At 43.8% G+C, this 14,259-nt stretch overlaps 2 protein-coding genes across 2 annotated transcripts in view; both read right to left on the bottom strand.

The window, feature by feature from the left end:
* The window catches only part of LOC140119800 (uncharacterized), a 50,925-nt gene extending 37,180 nt beyond the window's left edge, over positions 1–13,745 (bottom strand). The window contains exons 1-2 of the mRNA XM_072139197.1: positions 13,627–13,745; positions 7,276–7,975 (exon numbers count right to left, since the gene is read on the bottom strand). Coding sequence (XP_071995298.1) covers positions 7,276–7,428 — 153 coding nt within the window. The 5' untranslated portion in view covers positions 7,429–7,975; positions 13,627–13,745. The remainder of the gene's footprint in view (positions 1–7,275; positions 7,976–13,626) is intronic.
* LOC140119856 (uncharacterized) lies at positions 118–6,951 on the bottom strand. The gene is made up of 2 exons (XM_072139281.1): positions 6,794–6,951; positions 118–1,685 (listed from the first exon to the last, which is right to left on the bottom strand). Exons 1-2 carry the CDS (start codon positions 6,876–6,878, stop codon positions 724–726), a joined length of 1,047 nt encoding a protein of 348 aa, XP_071995382.1. The 5' UTR covers positions 6,879–6,951; the 3' UTR covers positions 118–723.
* Positions 13,746–14,259: the final 514 nt, after the last annotated feature.

Here is a 14,259-nt window from a genome sequence, read left to right as displayed (position 1 = left end):
CTTTATTAATCCACTCCCCCCATTATAGGGAAGTGGCACAACATGTACATCATTCTGTTTGTCATAAGCGATTCCCCTTTTCAAAACAATCTGGTAAAATTAATTATGAAAACAGAGTTACAGTAAAACATTCACATTTATTGGTGCACACAGACCTCTGGTTACGCAGCCCACTGACCGGCATCTCAGAGGAATATTTATACTTCCAGGCAGATGTCCCACCAATCATTATAGTACATTTTATCTGTTTATTGTGAGTTCAGGACTTTTTCATGGTGTGACTGGTGATTTTGGAGAAAATAAACACTGAGAGGACGGGGGAGACTAAGTGACAATTCCTAGATGGGAGCCAGCAGCGAGAGGAAGCCACTAAGCTCTGACCCTTGCAGACCCTTGCAGGACTTTCTAGCAAGGATGATTAAGAAACAAAATGCTGACAAAAATTACCTTAAGAAACCATTTATTATGTAATCATTCGTACATACAGGCCCACATTTACATTACAGACTGCGCTGTTCTAAGTAAATGTGCCCCACAATATATCTTGGCCAATCATGCAGGACAAGTCTATATAGTAACATTCATGGTGATCCACCTGATTGCCCACCCACATATCAAAGCTTTTTACTAATATATATTTCACAGGAATCAGTAGAAGCAGTCCAAAGCAAGGAAATCCAATAAAAGAAATCTAAACACGTCAAATTTATTTCACTACGAACATTAACATGGCTTCTCCCCTGTGTGAATTTTCCAGTGTCGAACAAGACCTAATTTTCTATAAAAACCTTTCCCACATGCAGTACATGAAAATGGCTGCACCCCTGTGTGCATTCTCTGATGTTGAGTTAAATGTGAATTTTGAGAAAAACATTTCCCACATTCTGTACACAAAAATGGCTTCTCCCCGGTGTGAATTTTCTGGTGTTGAACAAGAGCTAATTTTCTAATAAAACTTTTCCCACATTCAGTACATGAAAATGGCTTCTCCCCTGTGTGAATTCTCTGGTGTTGAACAAGTTGTGATTTATCATTAAAACATTTCCCACATTCAGTACATGAATATGGCTTCTCCCCTGTGTGAATTCTCTGGTGTTTAATGAGATATGATTTATCATTAAAACATGTCCCACATTCAGTACATGAAAACGGCTTCTCCCCTGTGTGAATTCTCTGGTGTTGAACAAGATTAGATTTTTCAGTAAAACATTTCCCACATTCAGTACATGAAAATGGCTTCTCCCCTCTGTGAATTCTCTGGTGCCGAACAAGACTTATTTTTCTATTAAAACTTTTTCCACATTCAGTACATGAAAATGGCTTCTCCCCTGTGTGAATTCTCTGGTGTTTAACAAGATCTGATTTATGAGTAAAACATTTCCCACAGTCAGTACATGAGAATGGCTTCTCCCCTGTGTGTATTTTCACATGCTGATCAAGACTTGATTTTTGGGTAATTATTTTCTCACATTTTGAACATGAAAAAGACTTTTCTTCTTGATGAGTTTGAAGATGAATGAGAAGATTTGATTCCTGACTAAGAGATTTCTCACATTTCGGACATGAGAACTGCCTCTTATCTCCATGATTTCCCTCCTCTGTGGAAAGATGTGACTGATGATCTTCTACTTCACCACAAGGAGCTGAGGGGGGACGTCCATGGGAACCTCTTGCACTTTTGTTTCCTAAAAGTACATTGAAGAAAAAAATATTGAGAGTTTTCTTTTCCCCGGTTAGAAGCAGAAGTAAAGCGGCCAGTCAGTAACATACAGTCATCTATGGAAAGTAAATTACTATCATGTATAGTAATTGCTTATAAGTGCTGTATATAAATATATTCATGGGACATTATCCTGTAAGTGACTATAGTTTTAGGGGTGCAGTGTGGAGAAGATGAAGGCATCTGAGGGAAATGTGCATTCAGCAGTGATAAGGTACAGCTGGAGGGGTCATTATGTTCGTTATTATTACGTTTGAACATTATTATGTTCCCCTGATGGAAAAGAATCCGGCACTACACTTGAATAGCTGCCATATTACCATTAGTGCTGTAAAGGCAATGTGATGTGGGCAGATATAATATTGAGTAAAAAAAAAAAAAAAAAAAAAAAGAGATCAGATATCATCAGCCAGGTGGGAGAGGACTAGGGAATGGATTAGTAATTTTGTTGACTCTAGGTTGAAGAGGTGAGAGATGTTCTTGAGGTGGAGGCGGTAGGTTGTAGTAGGGACCTGGTTATAGGAATTGAAGGTTAAAGGCAGCAGGGACTCCTGGGACCAGGGATAGTGTGGAGTCATTACTAGTAATGGGTAGGTCTGGTGAGAGAGAGGTGTTACATGGAGAAAAGATTGTGAGATCTATGTCTTCCATGTTAAGATTTAGAAAGCGGGAGGAGAAGGCGGAGGAAATGGCTGATAGCAAAACATAAAAACATAGATTAACTGATAACGCTGCATATATACGCAAGTGATTACAGGAAGAGCTGCTTTCACTGAGACATGGTTACACAAAGGGATGGATGACTTATCTGGGCAAACAGGGACAGGGAAACAGCAGACACCACTGACACAAACAAGGATAAACATACCAACTCTGGTTGATTCTGAACTATTCATCTGTAAACAGGTGAACCACAAAAATTTGAGCATTGTATATGACATCTGTCTAATGACATTGTGATCATATCCTGTGTGAAGTTGTTTTCAGAACCATTGTCTTTTGTGTCATGTCAAGACTGACATACATCAGGGTCAACTTACCAGTGATGCATTATAGACTGGTCAATGATGTAGGTCCAGTTTAACTTTTTCTTATTGACATGATTAGTGTGACAAAGTGGGCTGTCACCATTTGATCATATATGTGTATTTTTGTTTGTTTGTAATGTTTTGGAGCACCTTGGTCTGATTAAAATATTAATTTACTATAGAATAAAAGTTAAGTTTTACAATGTCTTCACCAAATGCTACATAGATATCTTGAATTTTTCATTGGGTGAAAGTCCCAGTCTTCTCGCAATACGTGGGACTATCTGTTCATGCTTTTGTGATTTAAAGCTGGACTTCTCCACAGTCTAACGGGCAAGTTGAGAGAGTTAATCAGACTCTGGGCTGCTATCTACGGCATTTTGTTTTTGCCCAACAGGACGACTGATTTACGGATTTACCTTGGGCCGAATTCTCCTATAATTCTCTGGACTCTAAATCTGCCGATGCTGCTCCCTTCTTCATTGTTTATGGATGACATCCACGCCCACCTCTCCCTCTTTCCGTCCCTCTTTGCGTGTTCCTGCCGTGGAGGATTTGGTTCAAGATCTTAAGTCCGTCTGGGAGCAGACTCAATATTCTCTACTTCGGGCGTCCGCTCCAACCAAAACCCAGGCTGACAAAAAACCCCCCAAAAGGCTAGCTTCAGTCTCCTCTATGGGCCATAAACTGCGGTTGTCCTCCAGGTATGTCTGGCTGAAGATTCCCAGCTGCAAACTCGGTCCTCGTTTCCTGGGTCCATTTGAGGTAATAATTCACATTAATATTACAAGCTTCCTCCCGCCATGCATATCCCGAACTCTTTCCGTGTCTCCCTGCTAAAGCCTGTCATCCTGAATTGCTTCTCCCAGCATTTGCTCCAGAGGCGGATTCCACCGATAAATTTGTAGTAAAAGTGATCATGGACATGAAGTTGGTTAGAGGGAAGTGGTTCTTTCTCGACTGGAAGGGGTTCAGGCCAGAGGAGAGACCTTGGGAGCCCGCAGACAACACCCTGGACCGCAGTGTTTTTTAGAGGTACCTTCAGGCAAAAAAGAGGGGGAGGCCAAAGGGGACTGTCACAGGTGCTCCTGCGATCCACGTCTCGAGTCGCAGGAACACCTATGTATCTCAGTGTGCTCCAGGCATGCCACAGGGTCTCTCACCTCTCCTCGCTCCAGCGGCGGCTTCCATGTTTCTAGGAGGCGGGGGCGTGCACACGCCGGCTCTAATCAATTTAAAGGGCCAGCACGCCGCCCGATTGGCGGTGGCCGACGGCTGCCCTAATAAATAATCCTGCCTCTTCCTGTGCCTCCTGCAGGATGTGCCTCATAGCATAAGAGAAAGCTTTATACTGCGATTCCTGTGATTTTCCGTCATGACCTCGGTTTCCGTTCCTGACCTCGATTCTCTGCTGCCTGTCTTGACCTTCTGCTACATCCCTGACTCTGATCCTGTGCCACCGGTCCTGACCTTCTGCCTGACTACGACTCTGATTCTGCCTGTCAATTCTGTACCTCGTCTTGGCCACCACCGCGGGCAAAGTCGCGCCTGCGGAGCGACCTGGTGTTATCCCGCCGGAGCAAGTCCAACCCGCTTTGCAGCGGGCTCTGGTGAATACTGGGTCAGGAGCTAAGGGTGACAAACTGTATCTATTCATCAACTTAATCAGTGTCACTATGTCAGGGGTACAGCGTCAACCAACAGTCTGTACCGGCTAAGGGCAGGTACTCGGTTTCCATATCCACTACCAGAAATGTCACCAAAAAGAAAGGAGATGAATGTGTCGGTGGAGGACGTGTGATATCATGTCAGCCATCAAACAGCACAAGGCCTGGTTTTAAGAAGATATTCAGACGTGTTGCAATCTACTCCTCTATCCATCCAACCCCTATATTTACATCCCTGACATTTTTTGCAACTATAGAAGCCCTGTAGTCCCACACCTTTGGTAGTTCCTTCTCTCACAAAGCTAGATGTTACCATATCTTTAATATTGTTAGCCCTTTTATCTGTTACAATTTATACCAAACCAGATCATTGGTCACAAGGTGCCAATGCTTCTCAATAATCCTCTTTACCTCCAAAGCCTCCTTACAATAGTTGGTCACCATCACCGGATCATTTAACTTTCTCTCTTCCTTTTTATTTGGTTTCTCACTCTGCCTATCCTCCGAGATTTCCTTAAAAGCTTGGTCGAAGATTAGGACTTGAGCTTGGGTTTCAAAATCCTCATGCTTGCTGCAATTCCTTTGAATTCTTCTGTCCCTTTGGTATATTTTCTATCCAAGGGAAACAGTGGCAGCTATTAAATTCTATATAACTGTTATTATCCGTGGCCTTAAAGTCGTTTTTTGGAAAAATTTGACTCCCTTCAATATAGATCTCCAAATCCAGAAAGTTGATTGTTTAAGTATCGCTTTCGTGTGTGAATGCTACCCATTTGTGTTTAGATATCGTATAAACTCCTCAAATTCTTGTGCTGTGCCTTAAAAAAAAGGATGATGCAATCGTAGGTGTGAATGTATTGTTTGAAGGGGTTATTGATAGAATATATAAACTCTTGCTCAAAGGCTCCCATGTACAGATTAGCAAAATTGGGTGCGCCCATCGCTGTACTAGTTGTCTGGCGTGTTTTGGCGTTTTTAATGCTTGTTATACGCGTGTTTTAAACTGTGAATTTGTGAGTATGTACAATAAAACCATTTCCCCTTTACCTCGGTGATCGGCACTATCTACCCATTGCTCCCTCATTAGGATTAGCTGTGCACTACGGGCACGAAGTGAAACGGGGTCCATGCTGAAAGTGGATTGCAACGAAGGGAGAACTGTGCAACCAAGGGGACAGACTGATCATCGATTTTTACTAACACAGTGTAGAACACTGACATCCTTTGACTATATCACACAGACCAAATACACCTACAAAAATCCTCTGACGACACGTAAATTGTTGGTTGTATTAAGAACCGGGAGGACAAATCCAAAGAGATGGTCATTGGTCTGTGAAGAAATAAAACTCTCCAAACCCATTGAAATCAAGGACCACACCTACAAATACCTGGGTTTAGTCGTTTACAACAAACTTGAATAGATGGCTAACAGTGACACAGTGTGCAAAAAAGCCTCTCTAGTATTTATTAACGGATTTTATGTACAATACGACATACTACCCATGGTCAGGAGAGATGTTTTTGCAACAAAGCAGCTGTCTTTTAGTGCACATTAATGAACTGTCCTAGGCCAGAGGTGTACATGAAGTAGGGAACCTAAGGCAGAGCCAAGTGGATGCAAACAGAGGGGATGAGGAGAAGAGGTGGTGTGAGAGTGACAATGGAGCTCCCGTTAGAGAGGTATGAGGAGATCAGTGATGCCCAGGAATGATAGTCTGCAGCAGGAGAAGAGGGTCAAAAGTATCAAAACCAGAGGACAGATCAAGGAGGAGGAGAGCAGAGTAGTGGTGTTTGGCCTTGGGAGACAGTAGATCATTAGAGACTTTGGTCAGGACAGTCTCAGTGGAGGGACTGGGTCAGTAACCAGATTGTATTGAATTCAAATGGGACAAGACCAGTGGTTAGCGGATATTTAATGAGGTGAGTAAAAGCTTGGATAAGCACAGCGGTGAGGTTAGGGATAAGGTGCAATGGGATTGTGACAAGTGCACAAGTAGCGAGGTGTGAGCTGGACATCATAGCAAGAGAAGAAAATTAAGTTATACGGGAGGAGCTTTGGATATCCTGGTGGGTTGTAGGGATTGTAGGGTGAGAATTTACTTGAAGCTATTGGGTCTTTTGAAGTGTGAGACAAAGTCGGCAGAACAGTTAAGAAAAGTGGGTGCAGGGGTTGGAGGACAAAGAAGGGAGTTCAAGATAGTACAATTGCCTGGTGTCATGAGATAAAGAAGATGAAAGATTTATAGAGTAAATCTGTTTTTGATGAGATGAGTGCAGATTAATGTTATCCGCTATATGTGATGATGAGATGACGGAGGAGTCTAGGTGACCTCACACCTGCTCTGTCCTCTATAATCAGGAAGGTCTCCTCTTACCTGGTGGTGTGAGGGGCTGGTGGTCCTCCATCATGATGTCCTTGTACTGGTCCTTGTGTCCTTCTATATACTCCCACTCCTCCATGGAGAAATAGACAGCGACGTCCTGACACCTTATAGGAACCTGACACCCACAATGACACAGTCATCACCCAGACCCCTCCCTTGTGTTATTGTACAATGTCCCAGCATTCCCGGCAGTGCTCACCTCTCCGCTCAGCAGCTCAGTGATCCTGGAGGTAAGTTCTAGGATCTTCTGCTCATGTATCAGTGAATGAGGTGGAGGCTCGGTGATGGGGCTCTGGGTCCATCCTCCTGACACACAGGGGGTCACACACTTACCAGACGACTTCTTCACTACTGTGTAATCCTGTGTATGGGGAGACACTGATCACTACATAGATCCTAAGAATCCTTCACCTCTCCAGTCATTTCCCGCTGTTATTCCTAGAGATAAGAGCCGTGTCCTGGGAGACTCTCACCTCTCCGGTTATCAAGGAGATCATCTCTGTGGTAATGTCTAATATCCTCGCATCCATGTAGTCTCTTCCATTGTCCATTCCTGGGGAGCCATTCACCGCCATGATGTGCTTGTACGGATCATTGTGTTCTTCTATATACTCCCACTCCTCCATGGAGAAATAGACAGCGACGTCCTGACACCTTATAGGAACCTGACACCCACAATGACACAGTCATCACCCAGACCCCTCCCTTGTGTTATTGTACAATGTCCCAGCATTCCCGGCAGCGCTCACCTCTCCGCTCAGCAGCTCAGTGATCCTGGAGGTAAGTTCTAGGATCTTCTGCTCATGTATCAGTGAATGAGGTGGAGGCTCGGTGATGGGGCTCTGGGTCCATCCTCCTGACACACGGGGGGTCACACACTCACCAGACGACTTCTTCACTACTGTGTAATCCTGTGTATGGGGAGACACTGATCACTACATAGATCCTAAGAATCCTTCACCTCTCCAGTCATTTCCCGCTGTTATTCCTAGAGATAAGAGCCGTGTCCTGGGAGACTCTCACCTCTCCGGTTATCAAGGAGATCATCTCCAGGGTGAGCTCCAGGATCCTGGCCGCCATCTGCTCTCTGTCCTTCTCCCGGATCCCTGGTGGATCATTGATGGAAAGGATCATCTTTAGGAGAAACCTCTGGGAGTCCTGTATCTATAGAACCTGAGGAAAAATGATAAAGATTAAAGGCAAAAGAATGGATACAGAAAGGAACACATGCTCTGCCCTAATTAGCAGTCATCAGGGCATCAATCCACATGTTCCAATGCCCCGCCATTTTCGGTAGGACCATCACTGCCCATGACGTAATCAGTGAGTAATGATCGAAAATGACAGCATATTTTTGTTGCCCTCAGGTATGTCCTGAGAGCAAGCACCACAATGATTTATATCCTATATTTAAAAGCAGCTTTACCAGCGGCATTTAAAGAGTTAACACTATAGTTAAGGCTTAGGTTCGGGACCCAGAGGCACAAAGTGCAGCATAGACTTGAAATTTGTGGTTCTGGTTCGCTAAACACTTATTATTATGTATTATTGCTTATCAATTCCAATCTGGCCTCAACCTTAGGTTTGAGGGCCACAACCAAGCCAACTATCACCCTGATAAACAATAATAGATACAGGCATGGTGACTGTGGTATTCCCCTTTTCCTATTAGTCCTACAGGCAGCACTGGGAAGACAATGAGCCTAAGTACAATCACATAGAGACATGTTAGAAAGCAATGACCAATCAAAGCGGTAACATCGTCTATAAAAGGTGGAGAAAAGGAAGAGCCCCACAAAAACACAAAGAAGTTAATTCCCCACAACTGGTAGGTCAAGTGACAAGTCTAACTAATTGACAGGTCTACTTAACCATACCCTATGCTGCAGGTAGGTGGCAGAGATTCAATGGTGGTAAGGAAAGCTTGAGCTTGGTTATTTCTATTACTGACATTGAGGGTAATTGTTACTACATTCTTTAGTATGTTATCAGAAGCCATCGTTAATTTTAGGAGTTCTAAAATTCTGAGGTCCGTGTTCCATGGTAGCGGAAGTGCTATGATATCACACCAGAAGTGGTCATCAGAAAGGTCTCTGGTTGAAGAAGGACCCGAAGATTGTATTCCTCAAGCCGTGACCATATAGTTTTCTGCGAACCCACCTCTAAGGGAATGTTTGGAGGTTTTTACTCACTTTAAAAGACAGCGACATTGTTTCATGGCAGCACCCCATAGCTGCCGAACCCTGCGAGACCCCACAACAGTAAGTAGCGTGATTAGAAGGCAATATAGTAGTAGTATGTTGGTTTCATTGTAGATGTCCAGCCATGGATCAGTGCTTTATACAATATGGAATTTAAAGGACATCTACCACCATCTGCTCGTTACATCTATTTTGGCTTCTTTATTGACGCTGCAGAGGGGGAGGTGCATAAATTGAAGTCTGTGGAAGCCGAGAGGCGCTCCAGCGGCATCAGTTACAAAGTTATTATTTTGGAAATAATGAAGCCGAAATACATGTTGAACACAGTCTCCCCTATCCCCTGGACATAACGAGCAGCCTATTTAGGACACTCTACCTCCAGTAATAAAGTGGTAGATGTCCTTTAAGCCAGGAAAACTATTTGGTACTCAATTGGAAGAACTAAAAGCAGAACTTAAAGCAGAAGATAAGAGAAAGCCGCCAAGGGTCGTCTTATGTGTATTGTAACCAGAGAGATCGTTTTGGTAAAGAAAGTGAAGGCCATCCCTTCTATAGGAGAGGACTCTGTAAGGCATGTTGATGAAGCCGCTCAAACCAACTATCTTTTTTATCCTATAATTTCTGATGCCAGATACCTGCTGGTAGGTGGAAGATTACAAAATTTTGCAGAAGCCTGGAGAAGTCAGGGTAAAAGATCCCTGGAGCATAAAGGTCATACAACACGGATGTAAGATAAAGTTCTTCTCCGGTACAAATGTTTCGGACAACAAAGATTCCTTCTACAAGAAATACAAGAAAAACACTATAGCCAGCCATCAAAGATTTCTGCAAAAAAACAGGTACTATAAGAAGTTTGTTATTTTTAGTTCCCAAAGAAGAAGGCAAATTTGGGGTCGTCCTGGATCTCAGATACCTAAATAGCTTTGTGAAAAAGCAACGATTTCGTATGAAGACCGTAAGATCAGCCAGGCAGCTGGTAGAAGAAGGAAGTTTCATAGCAACTCTAGATCTTCAAGATGCCTAACTAACGGTACCATTACACCCCTAGTGCAGAAGGTTCCTTCGGGAAACCTACATAGAAGAGGGCAAGTGAAGAATCTGCAATTCACATGCCTACCATTTGGGCTGGCCACACCTTCATGGATTTTTACAAAAATTGAGCCCGCAATGCCGGTAATCCGCAGGCTACAAGAGGTTACTTGATCCCATACTTGGACGAAAGGCTGCTAATAGAAAGGAATGCTCAGAGGTTGATAAGTCATATCCAGTTGGTAGTAATGTTTTTAGTCTCCCTAGGGTGGCTAATAAACAAAAGAAAATTCAACCTTGTTCCAAAACAGAGAAACCAGTTTCTGGGTTACCTCCCCAATTCCAACCAAATGTTAATTGCACTCTCAGAAGAGAGACGTGAAGCAATGAGAACTCACGTAGGAGTAATGTGGTGAAGGAGGTTGGCGAGTCTTCATATCTTTATGAGGAGACCAGGCTTCATGTTCTCTACAATAGAGGCTATCCAACGGGCCAGGAGCCACATGAGACCATTACAGCAAGACCTACTACGGTACTGGGACCAATCAATGAACAATCTGCAGAAGCAGATAATTCTTTCAACAGAGACACTGAATTCTCTCCTTTAGTGGATGAGTGCAGTGAATGGGAGGTCAATACAACCACACAGGTGGATAACCCTGAGCACAGAGGCCTTATAGAGAGGTTTCGGTGCCCACACAAGGAGTCAGAGGACTCATGGGTATTGGAACTACCAGAAGAAGAATTTCTCCTCCAATATTCTGGAACTAAAAGCAGCGTTTCAAGCTTTGTTCCATTTTCATAAATTGGTGAGAGGTAAAACAGTGAAAATACAATCAGACAATATATGTAATGGGCATTAGCCCATATTTGCGATATATAAGAACCACCCATAGAGGAAGTAGCAATATTTGGGCAGACAGATGGAGTCATCACCAGGACATTCCAGGGGAATGGGAACTGAATCAGGTTTTTCAGCAAATAAGACACAGAATAGGTCAACCAGTAAGAGACCTGATGTCCACCAGGGTGAAAATGAAAGTGGAAGTTTTTTTGTTCCCTATATCGTCTCATCATACCGATGGCTGTAGATGCTCTATCAATACCGTGGAAATTCAGCCTAGCTTCTATATTTCCTCCTTTACCAATGATCATGACAGTGCGGACAAATCTTAAGTAATAACAATCCTACTATACTGGCCCCGAAAAGTGTGATTCCCCGTGATAATTCAGATGGCTCAAGGAAATTTCTGGCAATTACCTCAACATCAAGACCTCCTTAGTCAAGACAAGTTGTTATGCAGCAATCTGTAACCAAATCCTTAAACTAACAGCTTGGAAATCAACATCTCTGAACTAAATAACCTAGGGTTGTCAGAAGTTGTCATACAGAGCCTAATGGTCTTGTGGACAAGCAACCTCTAAGGTCTGAGGTTGAGATCTGTTCTTGCCTTTCTTAGATGGTGTGAACAAGAACAGAAGGATGGCCAGAAGCCGATTATGCCTTTTTACAGAAAGGTTTTGATCAAGGGTCAAATCACAGCCCTATCTGCTTGCTCCAAGAAAGCCTGCTCCAGAGAAACCCTTGTGTAAGAGATTAATGAGGGCAATCAGAAGATTAAGACCAAGGGTGCTTCAACCTTACCCCAAATGGGATTTACCCATAGTCTTGAAAAGACTTAGTAAGGAATCATCAGAATCTATTGAGATCAAACTGTTGACCTTTAAAGGACATCTAGCACCACATTACCGGGGGCAGACTGTCCTCTTATGAACGCTCGTTACTTCTAGGGGATGGTGGCACAGGTCCAGCCAAATCCAAGGTTCCGGTATTGCAGAGAAAAGGAATCTATAAAAATTTGTTTATCAGCCTGAGGTTCATGTCACCTAAGCCGGTGAGAACTTGTCCCTTGCACAGCCCGCGGGTTACTAGCGTGGCTCTGCAAGGACACTGAGGCATGAATACTAAGCATGCACTAGTATTTATATGCAATACCAGAGCCCTGGATTTACCTGGAACCTGAGCCATCGCCCCCTAGAGGTAACGAGTATTCAAAAGAGGACAGTCTGCCCCCGGTAATGTGGTGATAGATGTCCTTTAAGCTATTCTTTACCACAATCACATCTGCGAATGGAGTAAGTGATATACATATATACATCCCACACCTATACTGTATACAGAGACATATATATACAGCTACATACATAGTCATATATACACCCCACACCTATACTGTATACAGAGACATATATATACACCCCACACCTATACTGTATACAGAGACATATATATACCCCACACCTATACAGTATACAGAGACATATATACAGCTACATACAGTTAGGGTTGGGTAACACAGAAGACAGGGGATAGTGTGCCCTGAGCTTGCCCCAACCTCTGTCCCTTCCTATAGCCCCCCCACGCTAAACCGTGGGGCGACTACTTGAAGACTTGAAATACACTGGATAAGTTTGGGAAGGGAAACACAAACAGACTGACAAACATAAAACACAAAAGAATGGTAAACTAGCCGGAGTCACAACGAGAGGGTACGTCAGGAGCAAAATCAGTAAGCAAAGAGTCAATGTCAAAAACTAGCCGAGGTCACAACGATACAGATACAGGTACAGATACAGAGCAATACAACCTAATGCAGCAAGCGAGTGGAGAAGGGATTTCAAACACTGGCACAGGTGACTAGTGAAGCTGCAATTTATGCAGCCAGAACTCCACCTCCAGAACCTGATAGGAGCTGGACAGCTTCTGGGAATTAACCCCTCATGGTGCAGAACAACCAGGCATCATGCAGAGGTACCACACGTCCCAGCAGTTCCGAACACAACTCCTAGACAGCGCGAGATCTTAGCAGCCGCTGCCCGGGACGAGAGGTGGAGTTTACGTGGATACGCGCCGGGGTTCGGAGAACGCTGCTGGCACCAGCAGAAGAACCAGAAGTCCCAGCATTCTCCCTAGCGAACCTGACACATACATAGTCATATATACATCTCACACCTATACTGTATACAGAGACATATATACACAGCTACATACATAGTCATATATACATCCCACACCTATACTGTATACAGAGACATATATATATAAATATACAGCTACATACATAGTCATATATACATCTCACACCTATACTATATACAGACATATATATATACAGCTACATACATAGTCATATATACATCCCACACCTATACTGTATACAGAGACATATATATACAGCTACATACATAGTCATATATACACCCCACACCTATACTGTATACAGAGACATATATATACAGCTACATGCATAGTCATATATACCCCACACCTATACTGTATACAGAGACATATATATACAGCTACATACATAGTCATATATACATCCCACACCTATACTGTATACAGAGACATATATATACAGCTACATGCATAGTCATATATACACCCCACACCTATACTGTATACAGACATATATATACAGCTACGTACATAGTCATATATACACCCCACACCTATACTGTATACACAGACACATATATATACACCCCACACCTATAATGTATACACAGACACATATATATACAGTTACATACTCTGCTGCTGTTGAGTCCAATGAGCTTGTGACTGATATAACTACCTCCACGGCCCAAAGGCTACACGGGGGCGGGAGATATAAAAGGCGGAGCTACACGGGGGCGGGAGATATGCAGGGCGGAGCTACACGGGGGGCGGGAGATATAAAAGGCGGAGCTACACGGGGGCGGGAGATATGCAGGGCGGAACTACACGGGGCGGGAGATATACAGAAATGATAGGAAGCCCGAGCTCTGCTCCGGTGTCTTGTACGGAGCTTCTCCTTACAGCGATGATGTCACTGGAAGGGGCGGAGCCTCCGGGAAAGGGGCGCGGCTTACTACGCAGTCTCTTCACAGAGCGGGAAGCAGAGGAGAGAGCGGTCATAGGGCAGTGTGTACATGTGTCTGGCGGGAACCTGACAGCAGGGCAGTGTGTACATGTGTCTGGCGGGAACCTGACAGCAGGGCAGTGGTACATGTGTCTGCCGGGAACCTGACAGCAGGGCAGTGTGTACATGTGTCTGGCGGGAACCTGACAGCAGTGCAGTGTGTACATGTGTCTGGCGGGAACCTGACAGCAGGGCAGTGTGTACATGTGTCTGGCGGGAACCTGACAGCGGGGCAGTGTGTACATGTGTCTGGCGGGAACTT

The sequence above is a fragment of the Engystomops pustulosus genome, chromosome 2 (assembly GCF_040894005.1).
Source record: "Engystomops pustulosus chromosome 2, aEngPut4.maternal, whole genome shotgun sequence".
In the NCBI taxonomy this organism is placed as follows: Eukaryota; Metazoa; Chordata; class Amphibia; order Anura; family Leptodactylidae; genus Engystomops; species Engystomops pustulosus.
Note: the sequence above shows the minus strand (reverse complement) of the source record. Positions and strands in the feature narration are given on the sequence as shown.

Excerpts from the sequence above, each read along its gene's own strand:
- LOC140119856 (XM_072139281.1), bottom strand. The coding sequence starts at position 6,878 with ATGGAGGAGTGGGAGTATATAGAAGGACACAAGGACCAGTACAAGGAC. Across the intron at positions 1,686-6,793 it reads CCAGCCCCTCACACCACCAG|GAAACAAAAGTGCAAGAGGT; the intron begins GTAAGAGGAGAC and ends ATGTACTTTTAG.